The sequence below is a fragment of the Oryctolagus cuniculus genome, chromosome 19, assembly GCF_964237555.1.
Source record: "Oryctolagus cuniculus chromosome 19, mOryCun1.1, whole genome shotgun sequence".
Lineage (NCBI taxonomy): Eukaryota > Metazoa > Chordata > Mammalia > Lagomorpha > Leporidae > Oryctolagus > Oryctolagus cuniculus.
The window spans coordinates 32,040,310-32,061,770 of record NC_091450.1 but is presented as its reverse complement, the minus strand read 5'-3'; the positions used below and the strand labels follow the sequence as shown (position 1 = coordinate 32,061,770).

The 21,461-nt window shown below is 47.9% G+C and overlaps 3 protein-coding genes across 5 annotated transcripts in view; 1 reads left to right on the top strand and 2 right to left on the bottom strand.

Annotated features, from left to right (window-relative positions):
- Positions 1–21,461, top strand: part of NAA60 (N-alpha-acetyltransferase 60, NatF catalytic subunit) — a 47,614-nt gene that overhangs the window by 2,506 nt on the left and 23,647 nt on the right. The window contains exon 1 of one of the 3 annotated variants that reach the window (XM_051836273.2): positions 13,538–13,719. The exons of 1 other annotated variant lie outside the window; for it this stretch is intronic. The gene's annotated coding sequence lies outside the window, so the exon portion shown is untranslated. Of the gene's footprint in view, positions 1–13,537; positions 13,720–21,461 lie in introns of those variants that run through there. One more of the 3 variants, XM_051836270.2, reaches the window with a different exon arrangement.
- On the bottom strand, positions 1,792–8,284 carry LOC138846884 (uncharacterized). The gene is made up of 3 exons (XM_070063900.1): positions 8,255–8,284; positions 2,677–3,890; positions 1,792–2,318 (listed from the first exon to the last, which is right to left on the bottom strand). The coding sequence occupies exons 1-2, from the start codon at positions 8,282–8,284 to the stop codon at positions 2,751–2,753; spliced, it is 1,170 nt and encodes a 389-aa protein (XP_069920001.1). The 3' UTR covers positions 1,792–2,318; positions 2,677–2,750.
- Positions 8,307–21,461, bottom strand: part of ZNF597 (zinc finger protein 597) — a 14,196-nt gene continuing 1,041 nt past the window's right edge. Inside the window, exons 2-5 of the mRNA XM_070063899.1 lie at positions 13,883–13,983; positions 13,268–13,379; positions 13,107–13,157; positions 8,307–10,215 (exon numbers count right to left, since the gene is read on the bottom strand). Coding sequence (XP_069920000.1) covers positions 9,107–10,215; positions 13,107–13,157; positions 13,268–13,379; positions 13,883–13,983 — 1,373 coding nt within the window. The 3' untranslated portion in view covers positions 8,307–9,106. The remainder of the gene's footprint in view (positions 10,216–13,106; positions 13,158–13,267; positions 13,380–13,882; positions 13,984–21,461) is intronic.

The window sequence follows — 21,461 nt, the reverse complement described above, 5'->3', positions numbered from 1 at the left end:
CGGTTTTTTGTGGACTCTATTTTATAAAGGTGTTTTTTTGTTTGTTTGTTTTGTTTTTTACAGGCAGAGTGGACAGAGAGAGAGAAAGAGAAAGGTCTTCCTTTGCCGTTGGTTCACCCTCCAATGGCCGCCGCGGCTGGCGCACTGCGCTGATCCGAAGGCAGGAGCCAGGTGCTTCTCCTGGTCTCCCATGGGGTGCAGGGCCCAAGCACTTGGGCCATCCTCCACTGTACTCCCTGGCCACAGCAGAGAGCTGGCCTGGAAGGGGGGCAACCGGGACAGAATCCAGCACCCCGACCGGGACTAGAACCCGGTGTGCCGGCGCCGCAAGGAGGAGGATTAGCCTAGTAAGCCACGGCGCCGGCCTGATTATGATGATAGCTTTTCATAGCCTTTATTGTGTTGCAGAAATTTCCTTCCCTACCCATACTGTTGAGTTTTCATCACAAAAGGATGTGGAACTATGTAACAAGTGCTTTTTCTGCACCTGTAGAGATGATCATGTGGTTTTTAACTTTCACTGTTAATGTGTCATATTGATTTGCATGTTAACTCTATTTTACATCCCCGAGATAAATCTCACTTGGATTTTAGTACACAGCATTTTTGATGTTTTGTTAGATTTAGTTTTCTATCATCAACAAAGGTATTTGCCTATATATTTTTTTCCTTGTGTTGTCCTTGATGGTCTTGGTATCAAGGTGATGCTGGACTTATAAAATGAATTTAGAAAATTTCCCTCGACTTGCATTTTGGAGATGAGCTTAAGAAGGATAAATTTTAACTTTTCTTTTAGTGTTTGGTAGAATTTATAGCCATGAAATCATCTGGTTCTAAGCGCTGTCTCACTGAGATTGATTTCTTTCATTCTCATTTGATTTTGAGCTGTTTAGTTTCTTCTTGACTCAGATTTTCAGTTTCTTCATGATGCAGTCTTGGTGGGTCATATTTTTTCAGAAATTTATCCATTTTTTCTAGTCCAGTTTGCTGACATGTAAGTGTTCACAATAGCCCCTGAAGATATTCTTTACTTCTGAAGAATTACTATAATATTTATCTTCACTTTTTCATTTTCTTTTTTCTCTTTTTTAGTATATTTAAGGGATTTTCAATTTTGTTTAATTTTTCAAAAAGACCAACTCTTAGTCAAGTTTTTTCTATTTTTGACTTGATACTTCCCTCTTTTATTGCTTCTACTGTATCTCCTAAGTTTTAGTAATCTGTTTTATTTATTTGAAAGGCACAGTTACAGGCCAGCGCTGTGGCTCACTAGGCTAATCCTCCACCTGCGGCGCTGGCACACCGGGTTCTAGTCCCGGTCAGGGCGCCGGATTCTGTCCCGGTTGCCCCTCTTCCAGGCCAGCTCTCTGCTGTGGCCAAGGAGTGCAGTGGAGGATGGCCCAAGTGCTTGGGCCCCGCACCCCATGGGAGACCAGGAAAAGCACCTGGCTGCTGCCTTCAGATCAGCGCGGTGCGCCGGCCTCAGTGGCCATTGGAGGGTGAACCAACGGCAAAAGCAAGACCTTTCTGTCTCTCTCTCTCACTGTCCACTCTGCCTGTCAAAAAAATTAAAAAAAAAAGAAAAGAAAAGAAAAGAAAAAAAAGGCACAGTTACAGAGAAGAGAGAGATTCCAAATGGCCACAGTGGCTGGGGCTGGGTCAGGTGGAAGCCAGGAGCCTGAAACTCCATCCAGATCTGCCACGTGTGGCAGGGGTCCAAGTGGATGTGGCGCCACATACTGGAGGCAGACAGGTCAAGAATTAAAGCATGAGTTTGGTTTGGGGCATGTATTTGTTTAAAATTTTTTTAATTTTATTTGGGAGCCAGATACATAGAGAGAGCTCCCTTCCACCCGTTCAGGGGCAGAAGCTGGAGCCAGCCACTTGAACCAGGTCTCCAGTGTGAGTGGCAGGAGCCCAAGCATTTGAGCCGTCTCCACTGCCTCCCAGGATCTGCAGTAGCGGGAAGCCTGAGTCAGAAGGTACTAGACTCGAGCACTATATTCCCCAAATGGCCACAAGGGTCGGAGCTGGGCCAGGGGCTTCTTCCTTCCGGGTCACTCCCGGCGCGGGTGCAGGGGCAGAAGCACTTGGGCCATCTTCTAACGGCTTTCCCAGGCCATCAGCAGGGAGCTGGATCAGAAGTGGAGAGGCCGGGATTCCAGCCGTCGCCCATATGGGATGCTGCTGCTGCTGCTGCAGGCGGATGCTTAACCTAGTAGGCCACCGCGCCCAGCGCCCGCCCGGCCGCTGGCTGTGTGTCTTGATGCGTCAGATAGCCACAGGATGACCGCTCTTCAATACCTACACACAGCAATCTGGAATGCAAGGGACAGGGGAAATCTGGGCTGCCACAGAAGGGGACGGGCTCACTTGGTGAGACCCTCAACCCTGGTGAGCTCACAGGGCACACTTTAACCAAAAGCGCGTTCAGATGTGGCTGCAGGGCATCCAGAAAGCTCGAGTGACGTGACGCTGGCTCTAAGACACCCCCCTAGGCCGGCTGCGAGCCTTAACGCATCCCACTTAAGCCGAGACAGGGCAGGCCCGGAGCGCCCCACTGCGCGCCGCGCCAGGCTCTGCCGTCCAGCGCGGTCTATGCAGGGGTCGGGATGGGGATTCAGGCTGTCCCCGGCCGTCAGTCCTGCGTAACCTCCCGCGGGCGGACGCTCTTACCCTCACCGTCGGGCTTCGGTGGAGACCACTGAACTGAGGACTAGGACGCGGCCGAACCCCGGGGCCAGATGCCCTCAGCATTGCGCAGGCGCAGCCGGAAGTGGGTGCAGAGGAGGCCGGGCAGCTTCCGGCTTGCCCGCGGCCGCGGTGGCACCAGCGGGAGGCTCCGGAGTGGAGACCCGGGATCCCCGAGACCAGGGAGGCCGTGCAGCTTCCGGCTTGCCCGCGGCCGCAGTGGCACCAGCGGGAGGCTGCGGCGTGGAGACCCGGGATCTCCGAGACCAGGGAGGCCGTGCAGCTTCCGGCTTGCCCGCGGCCGCGGTGGCACCAGCGGGAGGCTCCGGAGTGGAGACCCGGGATCCCCGAGACCAGGGAGGCCGTGTAGCTTCCGGCTTGCCCGCGGCCGCGGTGGTACCAGCGGGAGGCTGCGGCGTGGAGACCCGGGATCTCCGAGGCCGGGGAGGCTGTGCCGTTTCCGGCTTGCCCGCGGTGGCATCAGCGGGAGGCTCCGGAGTGTAGACCCGGGATCCCCGAGACCAGGGAGGCCGTGTAGCTTCCGGCTTGCCCGCGGCCGCGGTGGTACCAGCGGGAGGCTGCGGCGTGGAGACCCGGGATCTCCGAGACCAGGGAGGCTGTGCAGCTTCCGGCTTGCCCGCGGTGGCACCAGCGGGAGGCTCCGGAGTGTAGACCCGGGATCTCCGAGGCCGGGGAGGCCGTGCAGCTTCCGGCTTGCCCGCGGCCGCGGTGGCACCAGCGGGAGGCTCCGGAGTGGAGACCCGGGATCCCCGAGACCAGGGAGGCCGTGTAGCTTCCGGCTTGCCCGCGGCCGCGGTGGTACCAGCGGGAGGCTGCGGCGTGGAGACCCGGGATCTCCGAGGCCGGGGAGGCTGTGCCGTTTCCGGCTTGCCCGCGGTGGCATCAGCGGGAGGCTCCGGAGTGTAGACCCGGGATCCCCGAGACCAGGGAGGCCGTGTAGCTTCCGGCTTGCCCGCGGCCGCGGTGGTACCAGCGGGAGGCTTGGAGACCCGGGATTTCCGGGGCGGCGCGAAGCCTTCTGGGAGTGCTGTCACCACGCCCCTCACCCCGGACTCAGCTGCCCAGCCCTGCCCAGGGAGCCCGAGGTATCCGGCCCTGTACGGCTGCCGCGCAGCACAGGCTGGGAGGTCGATACCTAGTGCTGTCCCCTGGAACACGGTGAGATGTCCTGCCACGTTCTGGGAAGCAAGCGATTTTATTCCCTTTATCAAATGACACCAAGTCACTCACTCATGAACTGTCTCCAAACCACAATCCCGCCAGTCTTCAAAATCCACTTCACTGCTATCTAAAACCAGTGTTCCTTAAAAAAAAAAAAAGAAAAGTCTACCTCCTTGCCATCAACATAAAAAAGCATTTATTAGATGCCAAATTACATATCAGACAGACAACCACTGTTGAGATCTGGCGATCTAGTGCTAAGTCTAAGAGAAGGTTTCACAAAAAAATAAAATTAAAACATTAAACAGAAGAACAGTAAAGTACATATTACAGACATACTTATGAGGTATCCACGGGAACAAGGGATTACAGCATATTCTTGGATTTATATAAATGAGTATTTGTATCACATCCTCCTCATCCCTAGACTGTTCATGCAGGGAGGGGTGGCAATTGTAAGATAAAAGACAAAATGCCTACGGTCAGATGGGCCTTGGGAAGATGGGTAATAGCGATCACTCCATCAGATGAGCAGCTCTCCTGGCCTACAAAGCTAGAACAAATGAATGTACTTCTACACATCGTTAATGAAGATCATCTTGCTACTTTTTAAACAGTCAAAGCAAAAATACAGTCCCACTGAAATCCCTGGGTAACAAGATTCCTGGACATTTAATAGACTATTGAGATAAACTATAATCTGCTGTGCCTGCCTTCTCCTTGGACACATAAGCAGTAAACAGATCACTGAGACAAATGTGCAGTTTCAGGTTGTATTACCCCTTATTTTGCCGTCTACAAGAACACTGCCAATTGTGTGGTCTCACAGGACTCACAGACTCAAAAAGGCATTTACTGTGAAATGTCATTTTTTAGCTTTAACTCCCTTAACTATTTAGTTATTAATTTTTATGCTAGGCCAGCGCCGCAGCTTACTAGGCTAATCCTCTGCCTGTGGCGCTGGTATTCCAAGTTCTAGTCCCGGTTGTGGCGCTGGATTCTGTCCCAGTTGCTCCTCTTCCAGTCCAGCTCTCTGCTGTAGCCCGGGAAGGCAGTGGAGGATGGCCCAAGTCCTTGGGCCCTGCACCCGCATGGGAGACCAGGAGGAAGCACCTGGCTCCTGGCTTCGGATTGGCACAGCACCAGCCGTAGCAGCCATTTGGAGTGTGAACCAATGGGAGGAAGACCATTCTCTCTGTCTCTCTCTCTCACTGTCTAACTCTGCCTGTCAAAAAAAAAATTTATGCTAAATGAGGAAATGTGAAGGAATTATTTGCAACAACAAAGTTTTTTTTTTTTTTTTTTTTTTTGCACTGGGGTGGGTGTTCAAGTCCCAGCTCCTCCACGTACCATTCACGTGGGTGGCAGGGGCCCAAGCACTTGGGCCATCTCCTGCTCCTGTCCAGCAGGGCGCTGGATTGTAAGTGGAGCAGCTGGGACTCGAACCGGCACCCATGTGGGAATGGCGACTCTGCAGGCAGTGGCTTTACCCACAACGCCACAGCACTGGCCCCCTAACAACAACATTCAAATCAAACTATTTTGAGCCCAACTCCTTCAGAAGCAACAACTAAATTCCAAAATCAAGTTTAAAAATGTGATTTAGATGCTGACATTGGACTTCTACTGGGAAAATGCTGTTTTCATCAATGATTGCTGTTTAACAGAAATTTATATCCCAGAATTCATGTAAAGGAATTGTTTGGTATACATTTGCAATACTGCATCAACAACAAAAACCCAAAAAATTTGTTCAAGAATCAATTACTTCATGCAAAAATTTTCAGTGTTAACATCTATATAGCAAAATGTAGTTAACCCACCATTCATAACAATAAACTCTTGCATTTATTTTTCTAACACTATATAAAACTTTATCCAGTATTTGCTAACATCATAAGCTAACAATACTGCTCAGTTAATAACAATCATATGTAATCTGTCTCCATCAATTGACATGGTAAAGGAAAGGGTGAAAAAAACCATTATCCTAAAAACAGTCTGAATGTCATTAATAGACAAACCAGTTCCTTCAACTCCTTGTGGGCAGAGCAGCTTGAATTACATCCAGCACATGTTTTTAGGAAACAGTGTACAATAAAGCAACAAATGAAAATATGCCTATTTCACAATAACTGACATTCAGATTTTAGAAATTTTTTCTACACACCAATCACAATATTATTTCAAAGAGCCATTTTAGTTACACTGATGTGTAGGTTAATGTTTCTGTAAGAATAGTATTTTTCTAACCTTTTATGTATGTTTGGCATAATCTTCCAAAAACCCTAGAATAAACAATGCTACAAAAACTTGAGAGGGTAACTGTAAATAAAACCTCATCTGTAAAGGTGAATTTCTATACTGAGGTTCAGAACAAGATTTATGCCATGAATTTGCACCTTCCCCTATACTTTTTTAGGATCAAAAGAAAGGATAACAGCTCCTATCTTTCATATCATCAGCCTCACTCTGTCCTGATGCCTTCTAAAATACTCCTCTCTTGGGGCCGGTGCTGTGGCGTAGTGGGTTAAGCCACTGCCTGTAGTGCTGGCATCCCATATGGGTGCCAGTTCAAGACCCAGCTGTTCCACTTCCTGTCCAGCTCTCTGCTATGGCCTGGGAAAGCAGTAGAAGATGGCCTAAGCCCTTGGGACCCTGCATCCGTGTGGGAGACCTGAAGAAGCTCCTGGCTCCTGGCTTCGGATCGGCGCAGCTCCAGCTGTTATGGCCAACTGGGCAGTGAACCAGTGGATGGAAGACCTTTCTCTGTCTCTCCTTCTCTGTGTAACTATGACTTTCAAATAAATAAATAAATCATTTTTAAAAAAAATACTCCTCTCTACTTCTTTCTGTGGCAACTCTGTGAGTAGGGGCCTCTTTTCCAATTTCACTGCCCACCATGCAACTCTTCACTGTCTTGGCTGAAATATTAGAGCCTTAAAAATGTGCTGATGAGGCAGTGGGCCAGTTTTTCCCACTAAGGGCAGAAGAGAAGGGAGGTGTTGCTCTCCATGATTTTTGGCAAAGATTATATCCCAGAGTTGGCTAAAAACAAAACAAAACAAAACAAAACAAAAAAAAAACAAAAAAAAAACTAACTGGAGGCCATCTTTCTGTACTACCTGAAGTACCTCACTGAGAGACCAACTGAAGAGACCAGAAGGCCTATTATAAAATTTAAGACTTTGCAGCCTTGGCAGATTGGTATCCTGACAGTGGAGACATGGGAAACTGTTGCAGTTGATTTCTCAACAATGTTGCAGTGGATTCCTTTCTGAGAGGAGGAGCGTGCTGGGGGCAAGAGGCACGGAGCCACCACACAGACCCTGAGAGTCGGGTGAAAGCGGAAAAGTCAAGTCTGACCTTGACATCCAGAGTATCTCGTCTTAAGAGTGGCTTTGCAAACACAGAAAAGTCAAGTCTGACCTTGACATCCAGGGTATCTGGTCTTAAGAGTGGCTTTGCAAACACAAAACAAGAATGACAAGAAGGGAAAAGAGAAAAGGCAAGTTTGGTTAAGGCTACTGATTCATTCACCAGCATGATCTTCCCCTCTGTTAAGTGTTAGGGCCTAGGTGTAGTGGGCAGCATCTTTGGCATGTTCAGTTGTGTCTCTGTTCTGTAGAAGGACTGTCCTCCAATTAGTCTTCAAGAGGCTTTTGTTTTTGCTAATGAGATTTCCCAATAATTCCATTTTAGTAAATAATGTACCTTTGCATTGTCTAAATACAGTAAGATCATTCTTCTGTCCCAAAGGCCCACATAAATATTAGTTTGTCGATAGGTATACAATCACTTTGGCTTTAAAGAGAAACCCATATGAATATATATTTACAACATTTTCTGGTTCTTTAACATTAATAACACATTATTTAACAATTTTTTTCCAATATGTGTAATAGCTGTATCTAGACATATGTTATCAAGTATTTTGGTTAAAAATCTAACAATTTTCTAAATTATTTTTCTTTGGAGATGGAGAGGAAATGTTACTTCTTTAAAAAAAAAAACAACTAAAACTTTCAGGATGTATTCTGTGTAGCTTGGACTCTCTGCTTGGATGACAGGGATGGGAGTTCAAACTCAAAGTCTTGGGGAGTCTTCTCTTGCCTTATAACAGTACAAGTCAGTCAGGCTTGGGTAATGAAAAAGGGAACAAAGGGGTTCCGGAATGTAAGTTCACGGGTCATTCTCCAGGCCGGCCAGGCTCACCTCCCTACCTCAGCCTCCCTGGTTGCTTGTAGTTCTATCATGGGCCATGGATGCCAATAAGAAAGGCAGTATCACAGAACCTGTGGCCTTTGGAATTAGAGACACCCAAGTTCAAATGCCAGTTTCATCACCATGTGATTTCTTGCATGCAGGGCAAAGTACTGACTTTATCCTCAGAGGCCTTCGGTTTCCTCATTGCTATGAAACAAGGATAGTCCTTTCTCTGTCACAGATTTATTCTGAAGCTTAAATCATGTAAATAACATATTCAGTAAAAACCAGTCATGATTATTCACAGCAAGACAGGCGGCCTGCTCCAGTAGAGACAACCAAGTCCTTTCCCTCCCTACTCTACCTTTAAGTCAGGTCCAGCCTCAAGGAAAGCATTATAGTGAAATCACTAAAGCTCCTTAGAAACAGTTGAGTCATAATTGCCAGTACCTCCCCCTGACGTCAGATCTGAGAATGGGAACTCCATAGAAAGTAATAACCGTCAAAATATCAACTAGTACACTCTTTTGGGAACTTTTTAGGGGGTCAGGGAGGAAGAGCTTCTCAACTCCTCTAGAAATTCACATGTTAAGAATAACATCGTACAAATATTACATTCAAATAGTTATACCAAAAAAGTATAAAAACATTTACTTTCCTAGATACAGTATCTGCAAAAACATTAAATTCTCCTCTAAAATTTACTTAGAAACCATGTAAACAAAAGGAGAACTCTAGCAACAACCTTTATTTTAATGAAAACTTAAAGAAAAAGTTCTGTATTGTTCTCTGGCTCATAAAAACGGAATGTGAACCATAACTGAATTTCAGTCCTGGCTATGTGATCCTGATTATGCTCTTTGGCTCTCACATAGAATATAACCCAAGGTTGTGCTAAGAATTATACATTATGTGGAATGTGTTTAAGGTGCTTAGCAAGATGCCTGGCACATAAACAGCAACTCTCACCCCCACCCACCCCGTGTAGATACTGAAAAGCCCAAGCATGAATGACAACATGTTACATTTACTTGGTGTTTTTCCTATGAGTTCGCTTATGCGTAATGAGATGCATATTCGCCCTAAACCTTTTTCCACATATGGGACATTTAAAAGGTCCCTCTTCCGTGTGGCTCTTCCGATGGCGTGCAAGTTCGGAATCTGATGGAAAGCTTTCTGCACATGTTCTGCATTTGTGGGGCTCTTCTGTGTGAGTGTTCTGATGGGAAACAAGCTCAAAGAAACAAGGGAAAGTCGTGCCACACTCCTGACATTGTAAGGGTTTGAATTTTGAGAAAGAAAAGTTTCCATGGTCATTGCTGCAGCCTTTGGAATCCTCCGGGTGGCTCTTCTCTGGGAGGGCAGAGCATGAGAGCTGCCCCAAAGTGCTCACACACTGAGTGTTCTGGTATGGGGTAGCTGATGAGTGCGTTTTCTCTTGCAAAGCAAGATTTGTTTTCTGAACAACATATTTCTCAGGGTTGGCACATTCATAGGCTTCCTCAGCACTGTGGCTTTTCTGATGCTGTGCCAATCCTGGAAGCCACATAAAACTTCTTCCACATATGCCACAAGTATAGGGTTTTTCCTTTACATGGCTATTCATGTGCTGGGACAGGTGTGACTGCTGGCGGAAGCTAGCACTGCACTTGGCACACTTATAAGGCTTCTCACCAGTGTGGATTCTCCTGTGTGTCCTCAGGTTGGCTCTGTGATTGAAGATCTTCCCACAGTCACCACATTTATATTTTTTCTCTACTGAGTGAATTTTCTGATGCAAAACAAGGTAAGAATTGTCACTGAAGCTTTGGTCACATTCAGGACACTTGTACACATTTTTAGTTTCTTCCCAGGGAAATTCAAGAATTTCAGAAAGTTCTCTGGTTCCTAAAAGTTGAGATAGTTCTACTAATGGAGTATGGTTTTCAATGGTAACCAAAAGGCTTATGAACCTTTTCTTGCAAGTGGGAGTTCCCACTGATATTTTCCTTTCAGGGTTTTCAACACCATCCTCAGAAGATTTTTCTTTGTAATAGGCAAGCGGTGCAGCTGTGCAGTAATTTTCTAGGGCAAGTTCGTCAAGTTCCATTGACTCTAGGCTTAACTGCTGATTAATCTCAGTCTTGCCTTCCCCTCCTGTTGATAAAAACAAAATAAATCAAAACATAGACAATACCTTCAGGTGATGTGAGGGAAAGTACAAGCTAAGGTAATTACACAGAGCCCCAAGAAATTGTAAGTGGTTTATCTTAGAACCCTGGTACTAATAAATATACAAAGTCAGAAGCCAGCAGGCTCTCCTGGCTTCCCAAAAGACTCAGTTCTAGGTGAACCTGCAAGAGAATAGCTGTGCCTAAGTCAGGGCCCAGGGCAATAGCTACTAAAGACAATCGTAGACATCCAGGTGTGTGGTTTTCAAGTTAGTCTATGTAGATCTTTTTATCATTTAAGTTATCTCAAGTAGCAGCTGGACAATCACAACTGGAATGGAGATTGAAATTCATATTTATCAAGAGAGAAAGAAGGCAAGTGAGTATTTTCCTACCTTATCAGAGAAGCACACAGGTTACTAAAAATTGTTTTATTTTCACCAAGAGAGGACTCCAAAATTTCTTTACTCTTCAATGAAGAATGATCAAAGTGCAGCTACTGTGTGGTACTACAGGCAAGTAACAGCCAATTTTACCACAAGGATGGCTGACAAAACTTGAGCCTGCCAAAAAAGCATTTCTTTTTAACATTTTTCCAAATAAGCTGGCCCTCCATATCCACAGGTTCTGCATCTGTATATTCAACCAACTGTGGATTGAGAATATATAAAAAAGGTTGCATCTGAATATACATCCATACTGAACATAAACATTTTTGTCATTATCCCCTAAACAAGTCAGTTAAAAAATAACTTCATTGGCATTTACATTATATTAAGTATTGTGGGTAATCCAGACATGACTTAGAGCATACAGGAGGATGTGCATAGGTTATATGCAAATACTATGGTATTTTATTTAAGGGCATCTTCAGATTTTGGCACTCTGGGGGCAAAAGGAGGTCCTAGAACCAATTTGCCAAGGATACAAAGGACAATTATATTTTTAATTTATAAAGCCAATATAGCAATACAAAACAAGTCTTTTCTCAAAACATCTATGACTGGTCCAAATGATTGACTGGAAAGGGTGCAGTACAGTACATAGGAATGCAAACAATACCCAGTGGTTTTGTTTGATTTGAGGAAACTCTAATTTCAGAGATCAGGGATGCCAAGGCAGCTAGAATTTGACAGCAAAGTGATAAGGAAGAGGCAAACTTCCTCGAAAGAGAACTCATGGCATCTACATGGTGTCTCCTTAAGACTTAGCTGCTGAGTACTACTGTATAAACACCTGACAGAACCACCCAAGGCCACAAAAAGAACCACCAAAAAGGAATATCCAGAACGTTAGCCAGAGCTCACTCAGCAGTTTATGTTCCCCACTTTTAGTGGAAATACCTCTAACACACAGGACATCAAATAATCTCCTCAGAAAAATACTGTCTTACCAGTAGGCCAAATCAATTCTAAAGACTAATCAAAACCTGCCCTAACAAAGCAAAACAGCAAATCTTGATAGATTGGCTTGATAGTAACTTAACTGCACTCTACAACAAAGCTTAGAATTATTTTGAAAAATTCAACAAAATCCCAATTCCAATACTATAAAATTCAAAATGTCTAACATCCAATCAAAAATTGCCAACCATGCAAAGAAGCAGGAAAATATAATCAATAAGTAGGAGGAAAATCAATCAATAGTAACAGATCCAAAAATGACACAGATAAAAATATTTAAATAGACACAGATAAAAAAATATTTAAATAGCTATTATAAATATACCGCTATGTTCAAGAAGGTAAAAGCAAATAAGAACATGGCAAAGAAGTAAAAGATATGAGTTATGGAATACTTTAGATACTTAACCCTAGTCAGAGATACACTCTTCAGGCAGAGGAATACTTCTGCATAAAGGGTCCCCTTAGGCGAGAAAGCCATGGCACATCTTAAGAGTAAATCAATTTCCAACATTTAGCAAGTGATGATAACCTATATTAATCAGGTTTCCAAGTAAAAAGGTAAATTCAACAAATATTTCGGAAGATGACCAGGTATCACCACATCTGTGTGAAGCCACAGTCACTGTACTAAACTGGATTTCGTCTTTTAAGGAGTCATCTCATCCTTTGAAACTTGCTCTCTGGCACGTTCTCGTCACATGCACATAAATCACCGAGGGACAGGTCCTACTCCACACACCAACATGTGGCCCAAACTCGAAATTCTCATCCTGGAACGGAGGCAAGTGCTAAAAGTGCAGGGAAAACAATTGCCTGACCCATCAAAGCGACATCCTCAGAACACCCCTGTGTCGCCTCTCTGCTGCGGGACCTCTGAGACGCACACTCTCCTCCTGAGAAACATACACAGCCAGGTCCTCCGCGGGCCCTGGTCCCTGAAACAGGATGAGAGCCCATTGCGGGCAAGAGGCCAGAGGGTCAGCCCCTCCCTCGGACGAGGAAGGCTGCGCAGAGGAGAAAGCGGTTCGTGTAACAGGTTCGCAAGCGCTGTGTGGGTGTGAATGGGCCCGGCGGTAGTTTAGATCAGCGCGGGACACTGTAAGAATCGCGGAGTCTCGGGGAAGGGAAGAGCTGAGGGAGCGCTCCTCGGGGGAGTGGTGGCGGTGCGTGGGAACCGACGAGAAGGATGGAGAAAGAAGATGGACAGCTCGGGAAGAATCGGGGACAAGACGGAAGTTCCCGGGTCTCCCAACAACCTTCCTTTGCTTTTTTTCCAACCACGACAGTCACGGCTGAACTCACGGCGGCACTCATCCAGGCTCACTCCTCCTCCCCTACGATTCCCAGTCCTATAAACCAACGGGAATTTATATTGTTCGGCAGGTGTGAGCCCAGGAATCCGCGATTTTGAGAGACACCGTGTGGTGGCTCGGCAAGAAGAGGTAGCGGGTGAAAAGGCACCTCATCTCACCTGGGGCTCGGCTGGCCACAGCATAGACGCCATCTCTCAGGGGAGACAAAGCTACGCGGGGAGAAAACAGCCCTCAGAGCGGCCGGTTCGGCGGCAAAGCTCGGCCGCGTACCCCCAGCCTCCTCCTGCCCCCCAAGTCTCTCCAAGAACCCGAGCCGCACCGCTCTTCTCCCGGCCTCGCCTCTGAAGGGCCCCACTTACTGCTCCGGGACTAGCGAAGCCTCCCGCTGCCCCGGCCGCAGCAGCGACAGAAGGCGACGCCCAATCGGGACGCTACGCGACGGCGACGAAGGCGACGGCCGAGGGACCCAGCCCCGCCCTAGCCACACCCTGCCCTTGGATTGGCCGGCGTGCTCCCGAGGGGCCGGCCTTCTTTCCGTGGTAGCCAATCGGACAGCTCTAGTCGAGGCCCGCTCGCACAGCGGGCCGTCCCGAGGTGTGGTTTTCACTCCGTGGCTCCGAGCAAGCGTTTCCGGTTCCGCTGACTGGGTCTCCCGGGCGAGCTCTGGGCCTGGCGACCGGCTGGAGTGGACGCGAGGGTGACCCCTGAGGGACGTGATGTTTCCGAGGAGAAGGAAAGCAGGAAGACAGGGAGACGCCACGACTCGAAAGAGTAGGTCACGCAATGTGGGCGCCCCGTGGGCCCGGATTCCGGGTGTGCGCGGGGTGAGGCGAACCAGAGGCTGGGGATGGCCGGCCCAGCCTTGACCGGAGCAGGCCGCCGAATCCTAGGAGGGCGGTGGGGCCGTGGAGCGTGGAGAGGCGTTTCCGGGCACACAGGTCAGGGCGCGGAGGTAGGCCACGTCGCTGGCCTCTGCCTCGAAGTGTCCCACGGGCCGTGCACCCTGGGACCGCAGCCCAGCCGCGCCATTGCAGGCTGAGAGCCACGGTGGACCCGCAGCGGGAGCAGGGCGGTGGGCTTGCTGTGCGCGCAATTGGTGGTCTCCTAAGGCCTGGCGTCTGACGGGTTCCAGCACCAGAAATACCCGCTGTGTTACTGTCGCTGGGTGCTGGCGTGTGGAGATTCGGGGTTTGAAAGTGGAGCTCTTTCCCAAGCTCTGGCACTAATTGTTCACGTAATCTTGGCCAATTTCTAACTTCGTTTTCCGCGCTTGTGAAGAGCTCAGAGTGCCTGTCCTCAGTAACTGAAGAGGGGAATTTCAAAGATTATAAAATAACGTGAGAGCAGATCTCCTCGTGTTTTCTTATTCTAGCGCCAGGCGGGTACCTACACCTAAAAGGTTACTCAGGTAATGGCTGCATGGCTGTGAAAACAATATTAATGGGCGAGGCATCCTGTGTCAGAGTGCCCGGGAGTGAGTTCTGGGCCTGCTTCTGATTCCAGCAGGTGAAGGGCAAATAGTTGGGTTCCTGTTACCTTTGTGATGGACCTGGACTGGGTTCCTGGCTCCTGGCTTTCAGCTCGGAATGCTGTGGACATTTGGGCAGTGAACCAGACAATGGAAGATTTCTTGTCTTTCCTTTCTTCTTCCTTCTCTCTCACCTTTCTAATTTAATTAATTTTTGAAAATATATTATGAGAGTTGACAGCTGGTGGGATTGGATGGAATACTAGATAGCTTCAAGTGTAACAGAAAACCCAATGAAATGCTGTTGCAAGATGGAGCGCTTGGTTAATTCAGTGACTCAAGGACTCATCAGGGTCCTAGGGCTTCCATGTTTCTTTGTCAGCCTTACCATTTGGCGAAAGGGACAATGGAATTCAAGTAACACAGGCAGACATGTATTGAGTCATGTCCGCATTCTAAACAAGTCATTGTCAAGAGTAACAGACTGGGCGCTGCGGCTCACTAGGCTAATCCTCCGCATTGCGGCGCCGGCACACCGGGTTCTACTCCCGGTCGGGGCACCGGATTCTGTCCCGGTTGCCCCTCTTCCAGGCCAGCTCTCTGCTGTGGCCAGGGAGTGCAGTGGAGGATGGCCCAAGTGCTTGGGCCCTGCACCCCATGGGAGACCAGGAGAAGCACCTGGCTCCTGCCATCGATCAGCACGGTACACTGGCCGCAGTGCGCCGGCCGCGGCGGCCATCGGAGGGTGAACCAACGGCAAAGGAAGACCTTTCTCTCTGTCTGTCTCTCTCACTGTCCACTCTGCCTGTCAAAAAAAAAAAAAAAAAAAGAGTAACAGACTGTCAGAGTTTGTTTTGACCCATGCTGCTTTACCCCATGGCCCCTGACCTGTACAAAATGAGGACTCTGTTGGAAAAGAAAAAAAAAATGGAAGTAGAAAAGATGTCAGACAGATAGCCAATAGTATAAGTGGCATCTGTCAATAGCTAGTTGAGAACTAGGCATTGTGGGAATGAGTCACAAAAGAGGTAGCTGGATTAAGGGGGATAGTGCCTCAAAGACAAATGGAAGAATGAGAACACACTTTCCACAAGCTAGAGCAATCCAGAACATGTATGTTGAAGAAGAGCTAACGGCTTTGTAGTTGGAGGCCTAAAAAGAAGGCATGCTCACCATAGAATGACTGTGCTTCTCATGTCATCATTTTTTGTTGACAGATAGAGATAGTGAGAGAGAGAGACAGAGAGAAAGGTCTTCCCTCCACTGGTTCACCCCCCAAATGGCTGCTACGGCTGGCACACTGCGCCGATCTGAAGCCAGGAGCCAGGTGCTTCCTCCTGGTCTCCCATGGGGTGCAGGGCCCAAGGACTGGGGCCATCCTCCACTGCACTCCCAGGCCACAGCAGAGAGCTGGCCCGGAAGAGGAGCAACCAGGACTAGAACCTGGCGCCCATATGGGATGCTGGTGCCGCAGGTGGAGGATTAACCAAGTGAGCCACGGTGCGGCCCCTCACATCATCATTTTCCCTCTTGCTTTGTGCTTATATCTAGTGCTATTCTTTTTTCAGGGCTGTCTCATTCGGGGATCAGATTCTTCTGGTAGGGATTTTTTGGCTCTTTAACAAAGAACAAGAGGTTCTCAAGGTCCTTTCCTTTTTGAAAAGATTTATTTATTATTTATTTGAAAACACAACAGAGAGAGAAAGGGAGATACAGACAGAGAGACAGATTTTCCATCTGCTGGTTCATTACCCAAATGGCCACAATGGCTGGGGCTGGGCAGGACCCCAGAACTCCATCTGTGTCTCCTATGTGGGCAGGGGGAAGCCCAGGCACTTAGGCCATCCTCTGCTGCTTCCCCAAGTGTAGTGACAGAAGCAGAGCAGCCAATATGGGATGCTGGCGTCCAAGCAGCAGTGGTTAACCCTTTGTGCTGCCTCCTGGCTCTTTCTTTTGAATCCTATAGTTATTACTACAAAGAGATAAACACAATTTCCAATTATTAGAAATGAAGCTTGTGGTATTAATTCAGTGGTTAACCAGTGAGAAGGTTGTCTCTGAAGTGCAAGAGGAAATAAAACCTTCCCTACTCCTCCTAAGACCTAATTATCAAAATTAAATAAGTAATAAGTATACCATGAAAGAGGTGGCTTAAAAACAGTCTTGAGGGGCTGGTGTTGTAGTGCAGCAGGTGAAGCCTGGTTTGAGTCCTGGAATGATTAAATATTTTTTAAGTTTTTTTATTTTAAATTATAGAGGAAGTTTAGTGAAACACATGCTTTCACTTTCTTGATAGGACGGGTAGATGACTATATTGTGCTAAGTAAAACAGGGATATGACTATTAGAGTCACTTTGACTATAAACATTTGGTTTAAAGATCACCCTCTGGTGAGTCTGATCTCTAAGCCCAGTTTCAGAGCACATCTGTGATATTAGTGGCAAACCAGATCCTGAAATATACTGCCCTGACACTCAGAGACCGGACTATGTGGCCATATGGTCGACTGCTGCCAGCTCTGTCTTGGTTCTAATTCCAGAAAGCAGTATCTTCCTTGGCAATCTTATTTTAGACATTTTTAAAGGAGGATTTCTTTGGAAGCAAAATGTTTGGTTCCTAGTTGACCTTTTATTTTTTTTAATAGTTTTAATTTATTTTTTTAAAGACATTTATTTATTTGAAAGGCAGCGTTGGGGAGAGAGAAAGAGAGACGTAGAGAGAGAGGGTGCTCCATCTGCTCTTCACTCCCCAAATGGCCTCAACAGCCAGGGCTGGGCCAGACTGAAGCCAGGAGCCAGGAGCTTCTTCCAGGTCTCCCACGTGGGTGGGTGGCAGGGACCCAAGCACTTGCACCATCTTCTACTGCTTTCCCAGGTGCATTAGCAGGGAGCTGCCAGGAGCAACCCAGTGCCCACATGGGATGCCAACACTGCAGGTGGAGGCTTAACGTTCTATGCCACAGCGCTGGCCCCTTGATCTGGTTCTTGATTCTTCAGAACCAGGAGTTCAGATACTCACTCCTCATCATGCCTGTCTCCTGGAGACTTGCTTTCCCCTGGGCACGCAGGCAGTCCTGGAACTTCTCAGGCATCAGAAGCTGGTCAACGTGCAGGGTGCCCAGGAAGTGGCTTGCTCAAGACTTGTGTTCAGGGGTGTGGAAAACTGCTCTTGGAAGCGCACGACTTTCCTCCTGGGTAAGCGAGGGAAGTTGTGATCTAAGGGAAGGGATGTGGCAGCTCTTTTTAATGATGAATCAGTTCATTTATTTGTTTCTTGGCTTTCATCCGTCGTACTCAGCGCTCAGGGCCTCTGCTGGTGAGAGAAGCTTCATTCTACATGCCCTAAAGACCTGGGTCCGTGACCCATCATCTGCACAGTGGGAACAGCAGCACCTGTCTTTCAGAATTTCTGCAAGAGTAGATGAGAATATGCAGGAGGGACTATAGCAGTGTGTAGCACATAGCGGACCGCTAGCAGGTGTGTGTTCACCAATATTCCGTTCTACAAGTTCTGTTGTTGTTTGTGTGGCCAACCTCCCTGCTGAAACCCTTGTCATACCACCTTGAGGTCAGATGTCGGGGGTGTGTGAGCGATTTGCCCTGCTGCAGCCTATGTGGTCTGCTTAATCTTGGTGTGAGAATAAACTGGTAAAACTTTTCTGCCAAGCAATCTGGAATTTGTTTCCAAAGTTAAAACATGGCTAATTAGAAATAATTTTAACCAACATTCTAGGAATTTTACCCAAGGAAGTAAGTATGCAGTTTGTATCCTAGGTTGTGGGTTGTTCTGTTGCTCGTGACCCGAGTTTCTGGGTATCGGTGGGGAAAGCTGCTCGTCAGCCTGTGCTCTCCTGCCTGTCCAGCCCCAGTCCATCTGCTGACCACCACTCCTGAACAGGGCATGAGGGCTGTAGCCTGGGGAATCCAGAAAAGGGAGGCTTTGGGATCACCTGGGTTTGGAATAAGAGAGCTGTGTTGGACTTGGCTTTGGGTCCTCACGGGACTTCAGAGAGGAGAGGCAGAGCCTGCCCGTGAAGGGGGTGGCTGGCTGCTCTCCTCAGGCCGGAGGAGTCTGATTACCTCCCTGTTCCAAAGCTGGAAGGGAGCCAGGCGGTTGAGGAGACAGAGATGAAGGCTTCCCTTTGAGTGCCTCCAGGCAAGTGCCACTGCCTGGCAGCTCGGTACCGGCTCGACTGCTGGTTCTCCGCTGGCAGGGCCTTCAGGTGTCTCTGCTTGGCCGTAGCCAGGTGCTGAAAGCAGTGGGAAGACAGGCAACAGTCCCGGTCTAGGGGATCCTGGTGAAACAGCTTTACTCAAATCCCACAAGCAGAGGAGATTCAGTTATAGTAAAACTGTGGAATGGAAAACCGCCTTTAAATTGATTAGTTTAGAGGCTGGCATGTTGGCGCGATGGGTTAAGCCACCACTTCTGATGCCTGCATCCCATATGAGTGGCGATATGAGTCCCGGATGCTCCACTTCCTCAGTTCCCTGCTAATGAGCCTGGGAAGGTAGCAGAGCATGGCTTGGGCCCTTGCCACTCACGTGGGAGACTGGGCGTTCTAGGCTCCTGGCTTCATCTGGCCCAGCCCAGCCATTGCAACCATTTGGGGAGTGAACCAGCAGATGGAAAATCCGTCTGTCTATCTTGCCCTCTCTTTATCTTTCAATTAAATAAATCTTTTAAAAAAAAGACTAAAAATTATGTTTAATAGATAAATTGAAAGAAAGGATAGTCATTTCAAAGCTAGTAGCCTATTAGATCAAGTGTAAGGACTTTCTCCGGGACCTGCGCCCTGGCATAGTGGATAAAGCTGTCTGCAGTGCCAGCAACCCTTATGGGTGCTGGTTCAAGTCCCGGCTGCTCCTCTTCTGATCAAGCTCTCTGCTATAGTCTGGGAAAACAATGGAAGGTGGCCCAATTGCTTGGGCCCTTGTACCTGCGTGGGAGACTTGGAAGAAGGTCCTGGCTTCGTATTGGCCCAGCACTGGCCATTGTGGCCATTTGGGGAGTGAACCAGCAGATGGAAGATCTCTCCCCCTCTCTCTCTAACTCTGCCTTTCAAATAAATAAAACATCTATTAAAAAAAAAAAAACAATAAGAACTATCTCAGGAGCAAGCATTATGCTTGGTGTTTAAGATGTCACTGGGATGCCTGCATCCCATATCAGAGTACCTGGGTTCAAGTCCATGCTCCACCTCCAATTCCAGCTTCCTGCTAATGTGTACCACAGGAGGCAGAAGATAATAATTCAAGTTCATGGATCCTTGCTACCCACGTGGGAGACCCAGAATGAGTTCCTGGTTCCAACTCTGGGACATTTGAGGAGTGAATTAGTGTAGGGAAGATCTCTGTCTTTCTGCCTTTCAAATAAAAATAAAGGAGACAACTCAAAACGAGGGGAGGGGGGGAGAGGAAGGGAGATCAGGAAGCAAAGACTTGGAGAACCAATCGGTACTGAACTTAGAGCTGATTAGATCATTTGTTGGACCAATGCCTGTGACGGAGGGTATACCTCCCTGGACTTGCTTAGGCCAGGGTAACCAGATCAGTCACTGAGCCCAGGGAGAATGGTGTGAATTGGTTAAATCAGAGACCACTTTGGAATAGGGGGTGGAGTCAGTGCCATGTACAGAGTGGAGAGGTGGAATAATTTTTTAGTGGATAATTACCTTGAGTATCCCTTCCAGTAACACATGGAACCTAACTGAATTACCGTGAGGATAAATGAGATCTTGAGTAAAATGTTTAGTACAGTGGCTGGCACCTAGTAAGCCCTAGGAAAGTAGTAGTTACTATTCTTCCACTTGTGTTTAGGAAGATGTTTTTAAAGTTGAAGTGCAGATAGACACCTTCTCCATTCTGCTAGTTCCCCTTACAGTGCTGTACGTAGAACCCTGGAGACAGCAGAATGTTGGTACTGTGCTGTCACCTGGGGAGTGCTTCTTGAACTTGCCCACTCGCCCGGGGGTTCTATGGAATGCAGATTCCCAGTCGGTCTGCGTGGGCCTGAGGCTCTGTGGCTGTAACAAGCTCCCGGGCGACGCTGATGCTTCTGGGAGCGCAGATCGCACTTGGGTGGGAAGTATTCCAGCAGGGTTTTTGCTCCCTTAGGACTGAAGGGTCTCACCCAGCACTGCATCCGTGGTCTGTCAGCGGAGAGGAAGAGAGAGGAAATGGAGAGCAAGCATCTGCCTTTTTGAAACCCCATATTTTTATTTTGAAAATTTCAAGCCTGAATATGTGAAAAATAACCGTAAACACCGATGTATCCTTCACCAGCTGTCCCCGTCTTAGCAGTTTCCTTTTAAGGAGCAACACAGAAGCGGCCTGCATTACTTTCTCCCTTGTCCACTGGCAAACACTTGTGCACATAGCTTGACTTTGCTGCAGGGATGCTAAGAAATACTTGTGTAAGCCTGGCTTGACAGTGATTTGCCCCTTTGCAGGGGGTGGAATTTTGTTACTATAAGAAGCTATGATAGTGAGGCCGGCGCCGCGGCTCACTAGGCTAATCTCCGCCTTGCGGCGCCGGCACACCGGTTCTAGTCCCGGTCGGGGCGCCGGATTCTGTCCCGGTTGCCCCTCTTCCAGGCCAGCCCTCTGCTGTGGCCAGGGAGTGCAGTGGAGGATGGCCCAGGTGCTTGGGCCCTGCACCCCATGGGAGACCAGGAAAAGCACCTGGCTCCTGGCTCCTGCCATCGGATCAGCGCGGTGCGCCGGCCGCAGCGCACCGGCCGCGGCGGCCATTGGAGGGTGAACCAACGGCAAAGGAAGACCTTTCTCTCTGTCTCTCTCTCTCACTGTCCACTCTGCCTGTCAAAAAAATAAAAATAAAAAAATAAAAAAAAAAATAAAAAAAATAAAAGAAGCTATGATAGTGAAGTTATTTTTTAAAAAGAGGAGGAGATGGTATGGGTCCATGAATAGATACTATAGGACAGTTACTCTGACCCACTGGACTTGTTCAATCTTTTCAAAACTTTGTTTTTCTGAAGATTTATTTGTTTGAAAGGCAGAGAGAGGGAGAGACAGAGCCTGTG

Excerpts from the sequence above, each read along its gene's own strand:
- LOC138846884 (XM_070063900.1), bottom strand. The coding sequence starts at position 8,284 with ATGAGGAAACCGAAGGCCTCTGAGGATAAA. Across the intron at positions 3,891-8,254 it reads CGAAGGCCTCTGAGGATAAA|AACGTGGCAGGACATCTCAC; the intron begins GTCAGTACTTTG and ends CTTGCTTCCCAG.